The sequence below is a fragment of the Miscanthus floridulus genome, unplaced genomic scaffold, assembly GCF_019320115.1.
Source record: "Miscanthus floridulus cultivar M001 unplaced genomic scaffold, ASM1932011v1 os_2144_1_2, whole genome shotgun sequence".
Classification (NCBI taxonomy): Eukaryota; Viridiplantae; Streptophyta; class Magnoliopsida; order Poales; family Poaceae; genus Miscanthus; species Miscanthus floridulus.
This window is the reverse complement of record NW_027098123.1, coordinates 12758-34513: the sequence shown is the minus strand read 5'-3', so window position 1 is coordinate 34513 and position 21756 is coordinate 12758. Positions and strand designations below refer to the sequence as shown.

General features: G+C 43.8%; 2 protein-coding genes and 1 non-coding gene across 4 annotated transcripts; all 3 read left to right on the top strand.

The window, feature by feature from the left end:
• The first annotated feature begins 4421 nt into the window (after window positions 1–4421).
• Window positions 4422–8944, top strand: LOC136534651 (uncharacterized). Its single transcript, XM_066527045.1, has 3 exons — window positions 4422–4674; window positions 5861–6130; window positions 7366–8944. Exons 1-3 carry the CDS (start codon window positions 4534–4536, stop codon window positions 8713–8715), a joined length of 1761 nt encoding a protein of 586 aa, XP_066383142.1. The 5' UTR covers window positions 4422–4533; the 3' UTR covers window positions 8716–8944.
• A 1734-nt stretch (window positions 8945–10678) lies between these two features.
• LOC136534652 (callose synthase 11-like) lies at window positions 10679–20011 on the top strand. Of its 2 annotated transcripts, XM_066527046.1 has the most exons (4): window positions 10679–10775; window positions 10861–10978; window positions 13615–19018; window positions 19622–20011. In XM_066527046.1, the coding sequence occupies exon 3, from the start codon at window positions 13627–13629 to the stop codon at window positions 19015–19017; it is 5391 nt and encodes a 1796-aa protein (XP_066383143.1). In that variant the 5' UTR covers window positions 10679–10775; window positions 10861–10978; window positions 13615–13626; the 3' UTR covers window position 19018; window positions 19622–20011. The 2 variants fall into 2 exon arrangements, with proteins under 2 accessions (XP_066383143.1, XP_066383144.1); XM_066527047.1 differs by lacking the exons at window positions 10679–10775; window positions 10861–10978 and having other exon boundaries at window positions 13561–19018.
• On the top strand, window positions 16646–16726 carry LOC136534653 (small nucleolar RNA J33). The gene has a single exon (XR_010778774.1). It is a non-coding gene; the product is annotated as a small nucleolar RNA J33 (small nucleolar RNA).
• Window positions 20012–21756: the final 1745 nt, after the last annotated feature.

Sequence of the window (21756 nt, the reverse complement as noted above, 5' to 3'; positions counted from 1 at the left end):
TATATATACTAGGAGTGACGTGCAGTGAGGGATGGCGTGGCACTGCCGCGCCAAGATCGGTGGCGCAGCAGGCCCTGCCACGTCACCGGTCAGCAGCCTCGGTCGTTGCCACGTCATCCTACCGCCGTGCCACCATACATGGTGCGGCACAGGTGTTTCACCGCGCTATGGCCATAGGTGTGGCAAAAAATGTTAGTTTTGGAAGAAAAAGCTATGTTAGATTTAAAATTAATTTACAAAAAAATGTTAAAAATAAAAATCGCCCTGAATGCATTATTGTGATGCTACCAGAAATAAAGCAATGTGTACCTTTGCTAGGTTCCAGTGAGGTAGATTTATATGGCAGTAAAACCTGATACTCATACTTTGTTGTACTTATGAGGTCTAGAGTTCAATAGTCCACATAGTTCAGAAATCAAATAGTTTGCGTCCCCAAAAACAAGAAACTTTGATGAGTATGCAAGAAATAGAATATTGCTCTTCCGTGGTCTAGAGTTGTCAAAGAAGTGTTTCTTTTTACAGGTTAAGGAAAAAATTATGGTCATCGCTAAACCTCTGTGATATTTTAGTTAGCTGATCTAAATAGAGCAATGTTGCTTGGAGCCATCGTATCACAATCTTGTTACATACTTTCTTCCTCTATTCTTTGCTCTAATTTCAATTATATTTGACTCACTCCAGTGAATTTTTAGATAGTCATGCATATTTGGTCTTATTTGTTTAGATATTGGAATTTGATATTGCTTTGCTGGAAGAAATAGTGAGGTGTGCATAATTCTTAGAGAGTAGATGTTCTCAGAAGACATACACCTGCCAGCTATGCTAAAAATGTTTTCAACAAACTATAAACAGTTGAATTGATTTCCTCCTAAATTAAATGTCCCGAAATAATTCTTGCTACAATTTTGTTGGCTGTAAATGGAGGACGGAGAGAATCAAGCATTTGGAATGCCATCATCAGAGTGTAGATGTTCTGAAAAGGCAGGCACCTGCCAGCTATGCTAAAAATATTTTCAGAATACTATGAACAGTTAAATAGAATTTCTCCTAAATTAAATGGCCTCAAATAATTCATGTCACAATTTTGTTGGCTGCAAATGGAGGATGGAGAGAGTTAAATTTTTCTTTAATATAATGTTTATTTACCCTTGTGTTTTGCACAGTAAAAATGGGTTGCTTATCATTTAGCGTTTTATCATCAGTCAAATTTGAATAGATTTATGCTCGCTGCAGGCACTCTGATTTGTTCTCAGGATTCTAGATATTTCAGTTCTTTAGTCTAAGTCCCTAAGCTGCTTCATCATGTATTCTAGAGATAGTACTTCAATGTTTTAACCATACTCTTTTATCTCTAATTGGTATAATAGTCACAACTAACGCTTCCATATCACCTTTCAATTTGCTAAATGTTCACAAATATTGTTCTATACATGCAGCCTTGCCATCTACAGTTCTTCCTGCTCACCAGGTCATCTGAACCTTATATAAAATGAAGCAAATGGCCATGGGTTCGATTCTTATTGCTGAAAGAGAGAACTGGACTGTTTGCCAACAAAGAGAGCACCGAAGAAAGTGAAAATATGAAATTAATGGTAAAACTCTCATCCCTATTATCATCCACTATAATATGAAATTTAGTTTTCTTTTTTGGGTTAAATTTAGTATTAAAACTCCCATACCTATAACCATTCACAAAATATATGAAATTTAGTTTCCCTTTTTGGGTTAGATTTAGTGTTCTAGCAGCAAAAAACCATGGATTATTCATGGTTGACCCAATTGAAAATCATGTCAGTTTCTGTTGCAATGATCATATGGCGCCTCTAAGCTTAGGGTAACTACCTGCTCTAAATTCATATTGTTCAAGCTGTTCTACAAAGCATCTGTAGCGAGGAATACTATTGTATACTTGGTGTTTAAATTGATGTATTATAGACTGTCCCTATTGAACCATCGATCGAATGCTCAAATCTGAATCCTAAATTTTTTTATTACTCTGAATCACATTATGTGATTTAGTTTTTGTTTGTCTCGGTGATACATTTGCATATGACAATACAAAGCTAACTTTTTCGCGTGGTAATTTTTAACCCAAGAGAGCGTGCTGATAGTCTTCTATCGGCATTTTACAGTAGTTCTTTTGATTATCTTTTTTTTCAATCTCATTATTGTCCATATTCTTATATTTTCTTTTAAACCTCCTGGGAGAAAACCCGGCCCGTATGCATTGCAACAGGGCTGAAGTATTTAAGGTTCAGAGCTGACAGCATCATAGCAGACATCCGGTACTCTTTCACACGCATTCTCATATACAGGTAAATGTATTTTAAAAATATATATACACTTGCAAATAGACTTATAATTCTATCGAGACATGAATTGTTCGTTTCGCTGAAATTTGGCTTATGCTGATGCTTATGCTGATCTGTTGTGAGAGCAAAATATTGTTCGTTCGCTGAAAAGTACTACTGAAGTAGTTCAAGCGATATTACTGATGCTTCTACTAATTTATGGGACGATAAAATGTTATCTACAGAATCATATTACTGAACTGTAAGTTATTTATGTCTGAATGTTGGCTCTCTGTAGCTGAGGTTTTTTTATTGTTGTCATCGGCATGCCCGCCTGTGCAAGTATGTATCGACTATCAAGACTCTTGTTCCTATGCAAGTATGTATCGACTATCAAGACTCTTGCTTTCTAAATACCCTACCTGGCCCTTGTGATGTGAGCGACTCAGAGCGGTCTATGGTTTTTGTAATTTATATTTAATAAAAGGATAAGCAAAGAGGCAAACAAAAAAATTTCTCTCTTTTAGTGGGTTGATGGATGATCCGTTGTTTTCTTCTTGCTCCCTTTTTCCACACATTCTATTTTTTCTTGTCTAATTTTCTTTCTGACGATTTTCCCTCCTGGTAACCCATGTTAAAATTGTTGCTCTCCCTTCCATCTTCCTCTTCCCCTTCTCAAATAAAAGCCACCTATAGGGGCACTGCATTTTGGGTAACGACACAAGGAAAACCCAGGGGCTAGGAATACGTTTCAATTTATGTGAGTCCATAGAGGTTTATTTTTTGGAAGATACAGTAATTTCAACATATTGTATGGTTAGAACCAAATGTCTAGGCTTTTATCGTAGTGATTTATTTCTACATTGATCTTACATAAACCAATTATCCACAAAAATATGATGCCGCTATGTTCCATTTCTTTTCTGAACATCAGCTTCGTTAGATTCTCAGAACATCAACTTTGTTATTTGGATTGTCAGAATATAAACCTCATCGCCGTCAGAAACTCATATATTTTTTATGTATAAATCTCTATCTTTACCAATAGTGTGCTATTCATTCGGTCGTTGCAGGTTTTACTTCATAGTTAAAACAAAAGGTTTGTAGTGAAGCCTTCTCCAAATGACTAAGTTTCTTATTACTATTTAATTGGTTGAACACACAAACATAAGTTAATCTATTTTTTTTTCTTTCCGGTGCCGAGATTACTTGAGCTCAGGTGCATGCTGGTTTTATTACGAATCTAAATGAGTACTTTTTTCCTTAAAATACTTGCTAATGTGTTTTACTTTCTTATTTATTATATATCCAGGTGCCCTTAGGGTGTGTTACTCCTTTTACGGTAATAAATGAGTATGCGGGTAGGATTCTTCAAAACACTATGTCTCCAACTCCTCAACATCAGCAAATGAAAAATCCAAATATGCAGGTCCTCCAGGAACCACTGTCTGCAATAGTTGTATCTTCCAACAACATTTGCTATTACCAAAGTACTTCAGAAGCAGGATTACTCCCTATTACTCAGTAATAAATAATTTATATATAATTGCTCTGGACGATGTATAAACTCATCCACGACATGGGCATGTTGACTTCCTCGTCCTGATGCTATTATCATGGAGCACTGGACACTCATCTTTTGCCCATAGATTTGACTGCTAATTCTAAATGCGCGCACGAATAAATCTCACCATGGTCCTTAACCCTCGCGCGCTAGGGCCCGTGTTTTCCACTAGTTTAAAACAAGCCCGGAATTTTCGTCCCAACCGAGACGGTGAGAAGCCTTTGCTTAGGTCATGTTTAGTTCCCTCAATTCTTGAATTTGGCACTATAAAAAAAAAAGATTCACCGTCACATCAAACTTGCGGTACATGCATGGAGTACTAAATGTTGACGAAATCAAAAACTAATTGCACAGTTTGATTGTACTTTACGAGACGAACGTTTTGAGCCTAATTAGTCAACAATTGGATAATTATTACTAAATAAAAACAAAACGCTACTGTAGCTACAGGCCTTAATTAACACCCCGGCGGCACAGGCCAAACCGTCAAGACGTAATCCTTATTCGTTCACACTGATCTCTCTTCCTCCTCTGTTCCTCATCTTTCCCCGTCCCCGTCCCCCTCCCCCTCCCCCTGCCCTCGCCTCCGTATCACGAAACAACCCCTTTCCCTTTTCCTCCACACAAGCAAGACGCTCAACCTGCCGGCTGCCGCCCGGGCAAAACCCTAGCCCCGCGATGTCCGTCCCCGGCGCCCCCTCGGGCCGCGGCTCCGGCGGCGGATCCCGCAGCTTTGACTTCGGCGCCGACGACGTGCTCTGCTCCTACGATGACTTCGCCGCCCCATCCGAGCCCAAGCGCCCCGATCCGGCCGACAAGGTGCCCGTCCGCTTAATCCACTTCCCTTTTCCTTCTCTGATCTGTCCCTACAGCGAGCACTAGTCAATTGGTTCGGCGCGTTGTCTTGGGGTCGATTTTTGGCTCTATGGTTTGGTATATTTTGTATGCTGGATCGGTAATTTCTAACCAGGACAAATGAAACTGACCTAAACAAGTTCACTTTCTTATTTAACTGATTCAGATGGAACGTTTTGTTGGTTTACGTGTAATCTATGTATGGCTTAATTTTCTGACTCATCTACTGCCTTCGTTATTCTTAAATGACTTTTCATAGTTTTTATGAATTACCTTTTGTGCAAAATCGCGTCAGTCTAGTTTTTGGCATAGCATGTTTTACATGGTATATATCTGGCTATCTGCAATGCTTTCAGATTATCAGGGCCTATTGACTTGGCCCTTCTTGTGATCACTGATCAGGATCATTGGGTTTGCAATTTAGCCAACAGACAGACAACTTTTTCACTTCATGTTCGGTTTAAACTGAACTACTTTGTATGTTATTGCTCTCGTGACATCAGAGCCATGCTGTTTTAAACAGGAGCTGCTATGATATTTACCCTTTTGGTCTTTCCACATGTCGAATAGTCCCATTGTGAGACAATGATTGATGGTGACCATGTTTGTTGCCTGAAGTGTGTTGAGGAAATAGGTGTATGCTTATGGAAACATGACGCTGCATCCCTTGAATGTGGATTGCATTATTTTTTATAGTTTTGTCATACTTATCTTTCAGACCCTGCAGAGGCTATTGTTCTCTCGAAAAGTCTCGATGCTAGGTTGCAAGCTTGGAACTTTTGAGGTTATAGTTTTAGGAAATATCCAATGTTTCTATTTTTTGATGAACTAGGAAAAATAAATCCGTATGTACCAAGGCTTTGTGCTTTATAAGGTGCATTGTTGTAACTTTTAGGATGGTTCTTTTCCAAAGGGCTGTTGCCTTGATATTATGTGCATACTGTTGTATTAAATGCTCTGGAAGTCTGGGTCAATTGCATTCTGTGCATATATCCACACAGCTCTATTTTCTGGTTGGGCTGGCTACCTGGCTCAATGTCTTCATATGAATTGGTGAATTGGCTGCTTTTGATCCCTCTGGTCTGTGCTTGTGATGATTATGTTTGCCTTGTATTCATTATTCTCAGCCCTCTCTGTGCTTTTGCAACAGGATTTTCATGACAGCAGATTGGGGAGGCCATTCGTGAAACCTTATGAACAAGAAAGTTATGGCAAGGAGGATGTGCTTTCTGCTGTTGAGAAATGCATGAAAAAGTATGCTGATAATTTGCTACGCACTCTTGAGGGAATCACTAGTCGGCTTTCACAACTGGAGATTTATTGCTATAAGCTTGAGAGATCCATAGGTGAACTTCGAAGCGATGTGCTTCGTAATGAGACTGACCATAGATTGAAGTCTCTTGAGAAACATTTACATGAAGTAAGTAAAGTGCTTTGAGCAAGATTCTGTTTCAGAGTAGATGATGCTTCCACATTACTCCCACGCTATCTGTCTCTGCATTCTTATGAATGAATGAATCTAGTATCAATACTATGATCATGTTATATACTCATCGATATCATTATCGTACTATGATAATTTCCCTAGATGAAACCATCTCACTAGAATTCTTGTTACACCAGGATCAGAACATTCTGATACTTTCTATTCAGATATGTTATGTGTCATGTGTGTTGGATATTGTCATTCAGTATAAATAGTAAGTTGAGTAGTTGTAAAAGGTACTTAATATAGAGAAGTGTTAGCTTAGTCATTCAGATATACTCTTGTTGTTATGCTGTGTTTTTATATGTGGTACTTCTATGAAGAATTTTCAGCTCATATTGCTTTTGTTTATTATAGTTACAACCATGGTGTGTAGTTTAAACAAATTACACAGCATGGTTTTGTTTATTATAGTTATAACCATGATGTGTAGTTTAAACAAACTACACATCATGCCCACTCGTAAACCAATGCCGTGGTACCATGGCATGCTTTAATTCAGAGGGCACTTTCACAAATGAGGTCTTGTTGATTGGTCTGCATAGAAATGACATTGCTGGGAACAGTCATTATGATGGGAGAACCCATAGGGGCCTGTCACCTGTGCATCCCAAAAATGCATGATTGTATCTTGAAGTTTCAGTATACCTGTATCTCAGCATGAAGCTTTTGCACCTGAGTATTTTTTCTCTCCTGGGGAACATCTTAAGGACAATTCATGTGGACTACCAGACAGAACATACATGGAGGTCCTATGGTCTACTTTCCCCTCAGGCAATCCAGCCTCATTGTCTGTTGACTGTTGTACACTTATGTCTCATGTAGGCCCCCTTCCTAAACCATGGTTGACGACAGTCCTTTGTATATGAATTGGTAGGTGTAGGCTGGACTGCTGGAGCATACAAGTTGGGTAGATATAGGCTGGACCGCTGGAGCATACAAGTTGCTACTGGTTCTGTATCATGTTCTATTTATAAATTCTCTAACAAGACCTGACCAGATCCAAATTTGGAGATTCTATCCTTTTCTTTTGGTTGATCATCTAATTTTATTGTCCAATTTCAACATCTATGTTGCATTTATGTTTATGTATTTGACAGATCTTTGAGTATTGGATTGACATGTTCTCTATTTATAAGTTATTAACTCTACTGAGAAAAATGATGCAGGTACACAGGTCTATCCAAATTCTTAGGGACAAACAGGAGTTAGCTGAAGCTCAGAAGGAATTGGCCAAATTTCAACTTACACAGGATACATCTAAAAAGAAGGAAGATGTACCAACACCATCTATTCCTGAGCAAAAGAAGCTTGAAGAAAACCCTGATACATCAAACCAGCAATTGGCTCTTGTTTTGCCTCATCAGGTGAACCTGCCATCACTTGCACCTAGAGCTTCTGAATCAGTCCAACAGTACAAGGATCAACATGTGCAACAATCAGCCCCTACCCCTCCTGTGCCACAGCAGGACCGCTATGTTCTTAGCCAAGCCATCGTCTACTACCCACAGCGCCAAGCTCCAGGTATCCAGGACACACAGGGGCAACAATTGCAACCAGAAGTGCAATACTTACCAGCAAGACCCCCAGCACAAGATGTTCCAGTCCATGCTCCATCCCAACCACCTCAGGCCGGAAATCAAACACAGCCACAGCCTTACCCTCCTTACCAGCAGCAGTGGCACCAGCAATCCTCCCAGCGAACTCCTGCACCGGTGGCCCAGACACAACAGACTTTCTCACAGCCGTTTCCTCCACCCGCACAGCAGCCCCAGTTATCCAATGTGCAGCAGTTTCCACCGCAACCAGTACAGCAGCCCCAATCCAATGCTCAACAGTATCCTCCTCCATCAGTGCAACCACAGCAATCTAGCCCACAGCTTCCTCAGGCAATGCAACCACAACATCCTCCTGTGCAAACTCAGATGAGACCTCAAACCCCACCAAACTACCCTCATTATCCACCCCACCAGCCATTGAATCCCACCCCTGAAACTCTTCCTGGCAATGTGGCTATGCAAGGACGATACAGCACTGCTGCTCCATCAGGTGCCAGTCGTTCTGAACCGCCATATTCGTATGGAGGGCCTGGCATCCCACCATCTCAGCCATCGCTGCAGCACAACATGCAAAGGCACCAGCTACCACCTTCAAGTCAGGGCTCCTTTGGGCCACCTCCAAGCAAAGGGTCCTATGCTGGCCCTCCACAGTATGCGGCACAGGGCAATCCGCAAGGCTACAACACAGGTTATGCTTACCCACCAAGCAGACCCCCGGCAGTCCAGCCGCAGCAGATGCCCCCAGGTGGAGTCGGCATGAGCCATCCGGGGTCGCATATGATGCGTGGCCATCCCTACGGAGAAATGATGGAGAAGGCGATCACCATGGGATACCCTAGGGACCAGGTGCTGAACGTCACCCAAAGGATGGCCGAGAGTGGCCAGCCGATGGATTTCAACACCCTGCTCGACAGGCTGAACGAAGCAGGGTCGGGAGCACCACCCCCACGTGCGTGGTGATTGGATCCAGTTTGGGCACGCTGCTTGGTGTCAGTTATCTGACTTACGACTGTTATCATGCAGCTAAATAAATTGTGCTGATGCCGTGTACTGCTTATCTGTACTATATACATATAATTGTGATTTTTTCATGTAACTGGTGCAGCAAGTGTACTACGAACGTATCGTGCCAATTGGGCTGTTCAGATATGTATATATTCGAAGCCAATTACCGGCAGGCATCCTGACATTTTTGTAGCGTGTCATGTGTCAGTCGATGATGTGAACAACTGTTGCCCGTCAACTTTAGCTCGCCTGCCGCTAAATTTTGTTTCCATCGCAGTTCTATAAGGGCCTCTTGGATCCCTAGATCCAACTACAGCTCTGTATAGCTTTTTTATGCACTTAGATAATACCGATCATTTTCTTAGAAGTAACTTTGTCATAGGACGTTGAACTTATGATGGTCACTATTTAACATTGTTTTTGTTAAAGAATATTTTTCAACAATATTATCTTTGCTAGAGAGCACTTTTAGTTAATGTTGTCTTTGCTAGACGATAATTTTTAATTATGATAGTTTTTAGACACTATAGCTATTAAAATAATACTTCCCCATTCCAAATTATAAAATTATATAAGATATTTTAACTTTCTAGATACACTGCTTTTATTATGTACTTAGATATACACTAGATACATAATAACATAAATGTATCTAGAAAAATCAAAACGCCTTATAATAAAAATAACCATTGTGCCTCTGCTATTTTATCCAAACTCTCAACAGTTGTTTAACAAAATTCATAACCTTTGGATATGAAGTTAGATGAAAACAAACTTTATATCGAAATTGCAAACATCAATAAGATCTACAAGTCTGTAGTGATAAGGTTTTGATTTGAAACAATTTAGAGTGTGAAAAGATCTTTTTAAGTTCTTGGAGTTTGATATTAAAAATTTAGAATTTTAGAATGACCTTAAATATTGACATGGTCTTCGCAAAGTTGTACTCCATCGGTTTCAAATTATAAGTCGCTTTGACTTATTTGGTACATCTATTTTGCTATGTATCTAGATGTAATATATGTCTAGATACATAGCAAAATTGATGTACCAAAAAAATTAAAGCGACTTATAATTTAGAACAGAGGGAGTAATTATCAATGCAATCTATAACACTGTAGTTGATATTTTTTTTATGAAGTCATTTAGAGTCCTAAAAATTTACTTTATTTTCTCATCTTTCAAGTTCAGAATTCTTAATTTTCAAATGACTTTGGTATAGATCATATCAATGTCTAAAGCCATTTTAAAATCCTAAATTTTAAGTTTCAAAATATGAGAATATATAACAAATGTTTAGAACTTTTGTTCATTCTACATCATATGCAGAAGCTATTTATATTTTCTTGGAAAACTATTGGTAGAATAGCTAGGGGGCATAATGGTCACTTTTAACTCCTCTTTGCCCTCTACTCTTCGAAACGATTATCTTAATAGTTATGGTGTCTAAATCACAAGCAAATCAATATCCTCTAGCAAAAACAACATTGCATAGTGTAATTAGTCCTTCCGTGACCTATGGGCGTTCGAGCCGTCGGCGGTAGCGAGGGCTCGAGCCCTGGCGGAGCCGGCACTAATCCGCCCCTGCCGAAGGCCCCTCTCCTTCTTCCTCTGTAATAATGAGTCCACCAGTGCTAAAAAAGAGAAGAGACCAATCTCTCATTTACGACAAATCTAGAATGGAATATAGCTATATTTGCATAACTAAATAAAGAAATTGTTAAAAAATATAGTATTTCTTTAATCAAAATCTCGGTTGCTAATAATTAGGGAGGATATAAAGACTTTCTTGACGTTGCTTTTAGTCCGGCAAGAAAAGAAAAAAGGCATATTTACTCGTCCCAAAAAAAAAAAGCGAAACGTGAAGAAAAAGAGCATAAAAGGCATATTTACTCGTTCCCGTCTCAAGTGAGCTTAACGGGGGGCAGGAGGGGCCAAGCGGCGAGCAGAGAACCGAGCTAGGACGAGGACTCGAGGAGCCGAGGAAACCTAACGCCTATTCGAAAGGATTGGGGGTGAGTCCATTCCGTTTCCACCGCCAAATCTCCTCCAGCGCCGTTTGCCCGTACTCAGATTTGAGATTTCCATTTCTCCGTCCAGTCAGCTCATCAGCTGTGGAAAAGATCGAGCGGCAGGACCGCACGCAGGCCGCGGGTTCGCAACGAGAGGCGAAGCACCGCCTCCTCGCCGGGGCGGCGGTGGTCGATCGATTCTTCCGGTGAGAATTCTCTCCTCACTTATCTGAAAATCATCTCCTATATTTTGCTGTTTCTCTAGATCGTCGTTAGCTCGAGTATTTTGGTCAGGTTCCGAGGTTAGTTTTGGGTGGGGAGGAGGATAAAACAAAAAGAATCCGAGCAATCTCAGTGGCAATTCCGTGAATACGCTCCTTGGTTGCCATCGCAGTATCGCCGTCCCGGGGATGTCGCTAGCCTACGCTGCCATTCCCCCGGTGTCGGACTCACGCTCACCACCGCGTCGACCTAGATTCCCACTGAGCAACGGGCCCACGTCGCGATGCCTGGCCCGCCGATCAGTCTCTTAAGACGGTACCGGTTGCTGATCTAATCCGCATGCGCTGAGGAGCGGGCCAAAAAGCGTCAGACGGGGATAGCGGGCGGAGCGAGTCAAGTGGTCTGGTCGCTGCGGCCCACCCACGAGCGGGTTGCGTGGGCCCCACTTGCCATTGGCGCATTCCTCGAGCCGCGCCGCGTGGCTGCGCCTCTGTCCCGAGCACGAGCGCCCCACGGCGGCACGCGGCTCGATCTGCGACTATTTCCAACGACTTCTCAACTTATTCAATGCTAGAGTAGCGCTACAGGTAAATAGTTCAATACTCATTCGATATCTTTTTCAACAATTTAATACTTATTCGATATCTTCTCCGACAACAGAACCTAAAAAAGAATCATTTCTGTAAATAGGTTTTTCAGAAAAGATCATACTCATATTTGGATTGTGCTTCTTAGACAACCTAAAATGAGTCTCTCGTATAAGTACTCTGTTGGACTGATTTTGGTCTCCTGCTACCTATTTTAGATTTAGACGCCTATACAGACAGTCAGTCTGTTCGTTTGGTTGTGACGTGTCGTAAACGATCATAAATTTTCAGCTGGAACTGTATTTTTCTCTCACACAAACCAATTAGCGATACTTCTTCACGAACCCGCGACGATACAAACCAGCATGGATTACTCCGTACGTATCTGCCTTGCGGCTGCTCGTCAGATTAGCAGGAGACGCACACGCAAGAACCACTCTGCGTGCCAAGACTACCATTGTACCAACCACTTGCGTAAACAATCGCCCACTGGTTAGCGTATAGTTCAGGGGACAGCGTCACAGCGTCACGGAATCTAAACAAGTAAACATGCTGCGTCGTATTAGAATTAGAACGGGAAAAAAAATGGTGCTGCTTTTATTCTAAGCAAAATATGTTTGAAACAGATCGACCTTTTTTTTTGGAAGCAAGCAAATGCCAAATAGTCGTCCGTCTACTTTTGCCTAGCTTGGCATTCGACGGAAATACAGTGATGCTCTAGTGGCGCACAAAAACTGACAGCGCACGAACGGCAAAGGCAAGCAAAAAAAGGTCTGTATGGAGCTTGAAACAGAAGGGATTAGAAGCGCATTAGCTTCAACGCAATAAATAATGCCCAAGAACAAGTGTCACAATGATAGATAGGTCCGGTCGCAAAAGCCGTCGTAGTTATCAGAAACGGGTCGTAAAGCTTCAGGTCTCTGTGTTGCCGTCACTCTTAAGTTTCATGCTACTCCTACTAGTAGATCATTTTTTTGGAGTTTATTCGACCGTGTTCCTTTTGGGTCTGTTAAGTCCTCAAGATGCGATGTGCTGTTCTTGCTCACCGCTTTTGTATTTGTTCCGGTGTTTTGACAGTAAGAGAATATGATAGTCACCGTGCTCGCGGCCAAGTCTTTCATTTTTAGTGGGGGGCACGGCACGTGAACGGCATGTAGCGAAATGTTTCCAGTTGCAGAAAGTAGGAGTAAAAAAAGATAGAGATTCTCATGCCTTATGGCCCCAATCATATTAAAAAGTTCTTGTTCTTTGTCACCCTTAATCAAAAGTTCCCACGCCTTGAGTCCCTTTTATTGAATTGAAGCCAGAAAAACTTCTCAAAAACGCTACAATATTATTTTAAGACTTTTGATATTAATCTGTTGGCATATTTTTTTTGATACTAAATCTGTCAGATTTCTATACGTTTGATGTGCTTTAAAATTTGTGCTATAACTACCTACTGGATCGTATTTATAAAAAAATATAACAGGATAACTGGACTTATTATTTTTGATTCGCCAGCTGCATGCCACACACTTTATCGACCTGAATTTCCAAACCTCGATCACTTTTTCCTCGACCCCTAATCCCCACTAGACCAAGCATCAGAACCTGCTCGAAACGATTGGTGAAACCCCACTTCCAAATTGTTCACCGTCCGGACCATCTGTTCATCGTCGCCATCATTGTTCCGCTCCAAGATAATGATATTGTACAGCGCACGGAAACACTACAATCCCATGGCTTCTGGTTAGAAACCCCAGAAGCAAAGCGAACCAAACCCCACCCAGCCTCGCGACCGGATCGCACTTCACTCGAGTACCTGGCTGCTGCCCTCTGGACTCCCCCCGAAAAGCTGAAGCAAACAAACGCAAACGGCTCATCCCATCACATGATTCCCACCTCATCAGCGCCGCATCGCGTCACCGCAACCTCGCAGTCCTCCTCCCCCCAAATTCCCATGTACTGCTCCTCCTGCCAATAATGGCTTTGATTTCGCAGTCCGCACTCGTCACTGCGGCTGGGCACTGACGCCGTCCCCGTTTTTGCAGCTGCCGTGAGGGATGAGCCTACTCCGCAACCGCCGCGCCGCCGCTGCTGCTGCTGCTGCGGCGGCGGCGGCGGCGGGAGGTGGGGGAAACCCGGAGCCTGCGGCGTACAACATCATCCCGATCCACGACGTGGTGATGAACGGGGACCACCCGTCGCTGCAGTTCCCGGAGGTGCGCGCGGCCGTGGCGGCGCTGGCGCACGCGGCGGACCTGCCGACGCCGCCGCTCGCCCGCGCCTGGGACGCCTTCCGCGCCGACCTCTTCGACTGGCTCGGTGCCACCTTCGGCTTCCAGCTCGACAACGTCCGCAACCAGCGGGAGCACCTCGTGCTCCTCCTCGCCAACGCGCAGCTCCGCAAGGGCGGGACCCTCCCCACCGACCACCCCGCCGACGTACTCCACCACTCCGTCGCGCGGGACATCCGGAGGAAGCTCCTCAAGAACTACAAGGCCTGGTGCTCCTACCTCGGCAAGAGGCCGCACGTCCATGTGCCGCCCAGCGGCGGACGCCATGTCGCGCAGGGTCAGGGGGTCGGCCCGGACACGCGCCGCGATCTACTGTACACCGCTTTGTACCTCCTCATCTGGGGCGAGGCGGCCAATCTGAGGTTCATGCCGGAGTGCCTCTGCTACATCTTCCACTACATGGCGCTCGACCTCAACCATGTCATCGACCAGTCGATTGATATCGAGACAGGGCGGCTATCTATTCCTGCGGTGCACGGTGAGGATGCTTTCCTTGAGAAGGTTGTGAAGCCGATATATGACGTGCTCAAGGCCGAGGTGGACTTCAGCCGGAATGGGACCAAGCCACACTCGGCCTGGAGGAACTATGATGACGTGAATGAGTACTTCTGGAGCCGCCGAGTTTTCAGGCGGCTCCAGTGGCCCCTGTCACCAGCCAGGAGCTTCTTTATACAGCCAGGAAACCCTGGCCGTATTGGCAAGACTGGTTTTGTTGAGCAGAGGTCGTTCTGGAATGTGTACCGCAGCTTTGATCGGGTATGGGTGATGCTCATTCTGTTCTTTCAAGCAGCAATGATCGTTGCATGGGATGGCCGCACTCCGTGGGATAGCCTTCGCTACCGTGACATCCAGGTCCGGGTGCTGTCTGTGTTCATCACCTGGGCTGCGCTGCGCATTGTGCAGGCAGTGCTTGATGCAGGCACACAATACAGTCTCGTGAGGAGAGATACTATATTGCTCGCTGTCCGAATGGTGCTCAAAATGCTTGTTGCTGTTGGGTGGACTATCACATTTACTGTGCTCTATGTTCGAATGTGGGATCAGAGGTGGCACGATCGCAGGTGGTCTTTTTCTGCCAATTCCAGGGTGTTAAACTACCTTGAGGCAGCTGCTGTGTTTCTCATCCCACAGGTGCTTGCACTTGTGCTCTTCATCGTCCCATGGATTCGGAATTTTTTGGAGAAAACCAATTGGCGAATTCTATATGTGCTCACCTGGTGGTTCCAGACCCGTACATTTGTTGGACGTGGTGTGAGGGAGGGCCTCATTGATAACATCAAGTATACCGCATTCTGGGTGTGCCTTCTCACTGCTAAATTCAGCTTCAGTTACTTTCTCCAGATTAGGCCGATGGTGGGGCCAACAAAGACTATTCGCGGCCTCCATGACATTAAGCGTAACTGGTTTGAGTTTATGCCTCACACAGAGCGGATTGCTATAATCTTTCTGTGGGCTCCAGTTGTTCTTATTTATCTCATGGATATTCAGATATGGTATGCGATCTTCTCATCACTTACGGGGGCACTTATCGGGCTGTTCTCACATCTGGGGGAGATTCGCAGTGTTGAGCAGCTACGCTTGAGATTCCAGTTCTTCGCAAGTGCAATGCAGTTCAATCTGATGCCAGAGGAGCACCTGGATGCTGTGCGTGGCGGCCTCCGAAGCAAGTTTTATGATGCTATCAATCGCATCAAGCTGAGATATGGCTTTGGTCGACCGTATAGGAAGATTGAAGCTAACGAGGTGGAAGCTAAGAGGTTTGCGCTGATATGGAATGAGATTATTCAGACATTTAGAGAAGAGGACATCATTAGTGACAAGGAAGTTGAGGTTCTTGAGCTACCACCAGTTGTGTGGAAAATTCGTGTGGTGCGGTGGCCATGCTTCCTGCTAAATAATGAGCTGCTTCTTGCTCTTAGTCAGGCAAAAGCGCTAGTAGCTGATGACAGGGCACACTGGACAAGGATATGTAACAATGAGTACAGGCGATGTGCTGTCATTGAAGCTTATGACAGTATACGTCACTTACTGCTGGAGATCATTGAGGATAGAACTGATGAGCACATCATTTTCAATCAGCTGTTCTTTGCATTTGATGCTGCAATGGAGAATGGGAAATTTTGTGAAGAATATAAACTAGAACTGTTGCCTGAAATCCATTCATCTGTAATCACCTTAGTGGAACTGCTACTGAAGGAGAAGAAGGATCAGACCAAGATAGTAAATACCTTGCAGACTCTTTATGTCTTTGCAATTCATGATTTTCCAAAGAACAAAAAGGATATGGAACAGCTGAGGCAAGAGAGGCTAGCACCGTCAACACTAGAGGAATCCCGTCTCCTCTTTGAGGATGTCATAAAATGCCCAGGCAATGATGATGTTAGCTTCTACAAACAGGTGAGGCGCCTCCATACAATTCTCACCTCCAGGGATTCTATGAACAATGTCCCAAAGAATCCCGAGGCTCGACGGCGTATAACTTTCTTCAGCAACTCTCTATTCATGAATATGCCTCGCGCTCCAACAGTTGAGAAGATGATGGCATTCAGTGTTTTAACCCCATACTACAATGAAGATGTGATGTACAACAAGGACCAACTTCGCCGTGAGAATGAAGATGGTGTCTCAATTTTGTTTTATCTCCAAAAGATATATGAAGATGATTGGGGAAACTTTTTAGAACGTATGCAGAGGGAGGGAATGACTGATGACAATGAAATTTGGGCTGGGAAATATCAGGAGCTCCGACTCTGGGCCTCGTATAGAGGACAGACCTTAGCACGGACTGTTAGGGGAATGATGTACTACCACAGGGCTCTCAAGATGCTTGCTTTTCTTGATACTGCCTCCGAGGTAGACATCACGGAGGGGACAAAACATCTTGCATCCTTTGGTTCAATTAGGCATGAGAATGATGTGTATCCCATGAATGGTGGTTTCCGGCGACAGCCACAAAGGAGGTTGGACAGAGGAACCAGTACTGTAAGCCAATTGTTTAAAGGTCAGGAAGATGGTGCTGCTCTCATGAAGTACACCTACGTGGTCGCTTGCCAGATATATGGAAAGCAGAAAATTGCTAAAGATCAACGTGCTGAAGATATTTTAACTCTCATGAAGAAAAATGAGGCACTCCGTGTTGCTTATGTTGACGAGGTCCATCACCAAGGCTATACTCAATACTATTCTGTCTTGGTAAAGTTTGACCAGGGTTTACAGAAGGAGGTTGAGATATACCGGATTAGGTTACCAGGTGAACTGAAGCTTGGGGAAGGAAAACCTGAAAACCAGAACCATGCCATCATATTCACAAGAGGTGATGCAGTTCAGACAATTGACATGAACCAGGATAATTATTTTGAAGAGGCCCTCAAAATGCGTAACCTGTTAGAGCAGTACAACTATTATCACGGGAGCAGTAAACCAACACTTCTGGGAGTTCGGGAACATGTTTTCACTGGATCAGTCTCGTCACTTGCTTGGTTCATGTCTGCACAGGAGACAAGCTTTGTTACCCTTGGTCAGCGTGTCCTAGCTAATCCATTGAAAGTTCGGATGCATTATGGGCATCCTGATGTATTTGACCGCCTTTGGTTTTTGACTCGGGGTGGTATAAGTAAGGCATCAAGAGTGATCAATATCAGCGAGGACATCTTTGCTGGTTTCAACTGTACCTTACGTGGTGGCAATGTTAGTCACCATGAATATATTCAGGTTGGTAAGGGCCGTGATGTTGGCCTCAATCAGATATCAATGTTTGAAGCAAAGGTTTCCAGTGGCAACGGTGAGCAGACCCTTAGTAGGGATGTATACAGGCTTGGTCATAGACTGGATTTCTTTCGGATGCTCTCTGTGTTTTATACAACAGTAGGGTTCTACTTCAACACAATGCTGGTGGTCTTGACAGTTTACACATTTGTTTGGGGACGCCTGTATCTAGCTCTCAGTGGTCTTGAGGCTGGTATTCAGGGCAGTGCTAATTCAACAAACAACAAAGCCTTGGGTACTGTGCTTAATCAGCAGTTCATCATACAGCTTGGCTTCTTCACTGCCTTGCCAATGATTATAGAAAACTCTCTTGAACAAGGTTTCCTACCTGCTATCTGGGATTTTTTCACAATGCAAATGAATTTTTCATCTGTGTTCTACACATTTTCCATGGGAACTAAGAGCCATTACTATGGCCGGACAATCCTTCATGGTGGTGCAAAATACCGTGCTACTGGTCGTGGTTTCGTTGTGCAGCACAAGAGTTTTGCTGAAAATTACAGGCTGTATGCTAGGAGCCATTTCATAAAGGCAATAGAACTTGGAATAATATTGACTGTCTATGCTGCGCACAGTGTTATTGCCAAGAATACACTTGTTTACATAATCATGAATATATCTAGCTGGTTTCTGGTGGTATCATGGATTATGGCTCCATTTGCTTTTAATCCATCTGGTTTTGATTGGTTGAAAACAGTGTACGATTTTGATGATTTCATGAACTGGATATGGTATCCCGGTGGTCTCTTTTCTAAGCCTGAGCAGAGCTGGGAAGTGTGGTGGTATGAGGAGCAAGATCATCTACGGACCACTGGTCTTTGGGGAAAGATTTTGGAAATACTGTTAGATCTCAGGTACTTCTTTTTCCAGTTTGGGGTTGTATACCAGCTGAAGATAGCCAACAATAGCAGAAGTATTGCTGTCTATCTGCTTTCCTGGATATGTGTGGCTGTGATTTTTGGTGTGTTCGTCCTAATGTCCTATGCTCGAGACAAGTATGCCGCAAAGGAGCACCTTTACTACCGGGTTGTCCAAACTGCTGTCATCATTCTTGCAGTGCTAGTGCTGATATTGTTTCTGAAGTTCACGAGATTTGAAATCATTGACATCTTCACTAGTCTTTTGGCATTTATTCCTACTGGTTGGGGCTTGATTTCGATCGCTCAAGTAATTCGGCCATTCATTGAGTCCACTGTGGTGTGGAGCAGTATTATTTCTGTGGCTCGCTTGTATGAGATACTGCTTGGAGCTTTCATTATGGCACCAGTTGCGTTGCTGTCCTGGTTGCCGGGATTTCAAGAAATGCAGACAAGGGTACTTTTCAATGAAGGTTTCAGCAGGGGCCTCCAGATATCCCGTATTCTTACTGGAAAAAAGACAAATACAGTTTGAGGTACTTAAGATTTCACAACGACCCTTAATTATTTGCGTAGCCTCTTTACATTGTAGTACAGAGTAACCAAAATTTTGTGGACTAATTTGCATGTTAACTGGGGTGCATTGTCGAGCTTGACTGGAACTCTAATATTTTTAGGCCTTCCCTTCCCCAGACCCCACTCATGTGGGAGCCTCCGGCACTGGGTCTGCCCTTACTGTTTCTGTTATGTACTTTGCTCATAGTTAATGTTATGAGTGCATTGATTAGTGAGCAAATCAGTAGTCCCTTCGTTTTGATTGGTTATTCACAGTCTGCATTACAATACTGCTAGCTTCAGGTAGCACAATAGCCAACTAAGTCGATTGCACAACGGCCAATTAAAGCTGGATGTGCTTTCGTTTATAAAAAAATAAAACGGCATCCAAAACTTGAACAAAATCTTTGTTTCATGGTCACCACAATAGGAGCAGAATGTCTCTATATAGCATATTGGATAATAACCGTGCTGATAGCGGCAGTTAAACTTGATAAACTTGCAAGTGGAAATAGTGTTATGTGGACTTTTAGTTTAGGATGTGCAGTTGCTGGGTGCTGACTGTTTTGAGTTTTCCTGAACAGGTTCTGACCCAGATTGTCGCGGACTTGTGGTGTAGCAGTGGTGCTCTATCTCCTATGTACAGCTTAGCGATTCAGTGTGGAAGGGCTTTGTGCTTACTGATATAGCTTAGATCCATATCGAACTCGTCCAGTAGCTTTTATAGCTGTCTAGTTTAAGAGTCCAGATTTGTGATTTTGGCAATTTAGGCCTTCAGTTCTTGTACATTGGTAGAGCTAGTTGTGATTCTATTGCAGCACCACCGGTGAGCTCTGGTGACTTGTTTGTTAACCTCTGCTGGAAGCTACATCTTTTGTGCTAGCAACTGTGTTGTGAGTGCTATTGCAAAGTTGAAGGTATAACGGTTGCTGGAAGGAATTTTCCTGGATGTGGCCGATCAGATGAGCTATCCATTTTAGCCCTTGTTTGGATGCATGCATTCAACTCAATCCACGTGTGTTGGAGTGGAATGGAATAGAATTTAGTTCAATTCCACTTCAACACGTACATGCACATCCCAACAAGGCAACAAGGCCTTACTGCTGCCAACTTATCCATCGTATTGTCGTCCTGATGTAGCGAGCTGCTGGTGTTTGTTTGAGTGACTCATCGTGTCCGTCCCCCGGGTTGGCAGTGCGCTCCATAGTCCCGGCTGCTGCTTCGATGGCTCGACTGCTCGAGCCACCAGGCGGAGGCGGACAGCCGGACACTATCGGCCAAAACTAGACGGACGAGGACCATGACTCGTGCCGTGCAGTCGTGCGCGAATTTTTTTTAACACTTTTTTTAAACTAATTTTAAATCTAACACTGTTTTTTTCTTCAAAACTAACATTTTTTGCCGCGTCTATTGTCATGTCGCGGCGAAATACTTGTGCTGCGCCACACAGAAGGCTGACGTGGCGAAGACCGGGGCCGCTGACTGGTGACGTGGCAGGCTCTGCCGCGCCATCGATCTTGGCGCGGAAGTGATGCGCCACGGCTCATGGCGCCGCAGGATCAGATAAATATCGCCCGCGAGCCGCCCCTGTCCCCGAGCGACCCACCCTGCCTCCTGCCTGCCGCCCCTGCTCGAAGCGCCGCCGTCGCCGCCGCCGCGCCCGTAGCGCCTGCTGCCGCCGTGCCTGCACGCCGACCACCACGCCTGCCCACCCGCCCGGCAGCCCGCACGCCGCGCAGAGCCCCACCGGCCGCCCGCACGTGCCCGCCCACTCCGACCGCGCCACAAACGCCGGCGCGTCACGGCCACCGACCGCTCGCTCATATCAAGGTAGGCTCTCTCAATTTCATGTTATTATGATTGCTATTTTAGTTAGGGTTAGTGATTTAGGATAGTTAGGTTAGTGAATTTATTAGTGATTTAGGATAATGATTTAGAATTTGTTAGGACAGTGATTTAGAATTTGTTAGTGATCTAGGATAGTTAATGTTTGGTTAGGTAGTTAGGGTTTAGGTTACTGTTAGTTAGGATTTTTGGTTTAGGTTAGGTAGTTTTGGTTAGGTAGTTAGGGTTTAGGTTACTGTTAGTTAGGATTTTAGGTTTAGGGATTGATTGTCGGTATTTAGTAGTGCGTGATACGGCTATTTGAATGACTTGATGAAGTTTCGTCAAATGCTTATTTTTCTAGTGAAGTTGTTTAATATGTCTGTTAATGTTACTTTGAATATATACATGTGCTTTAATATTATGTTCGTATTGCATAATAAGTAGTTCAAATTTTGCAATGCTACATAATGTTAATTTGAATATTATTAATTTGAATACTCTAACCCTTTGTTTATCAATTTGTAACAGGATGGCCCCTCCCACGCAGCATCCGTTGTACCCCATTCTTGAGGTGGAGTACGACGACCAGCACCGAGCACACATCTTGAGTGACACCGACGCACAGGTGGTCTTGCCTACTTTGAGGCCCCGCACGCACACCAGTGGGACGAGCGTTACACGTCGTATATACGGCGTGCCGGCTTCCTCGAGCTTGTCCGTGTTGTCAACTACGGTCTTCCGCCCCTTGACCCAGCACTACTTACTGCAGCTGTAGACATGTGCGAGTGCCTTCTTTGTACGTAAATATTCTTATAACAAATTTGAGTCAACTAACAGTCGTTCTATTCTTATAATAGATGGAGGCCTGAGACCCACACGTTCCACCTACCTT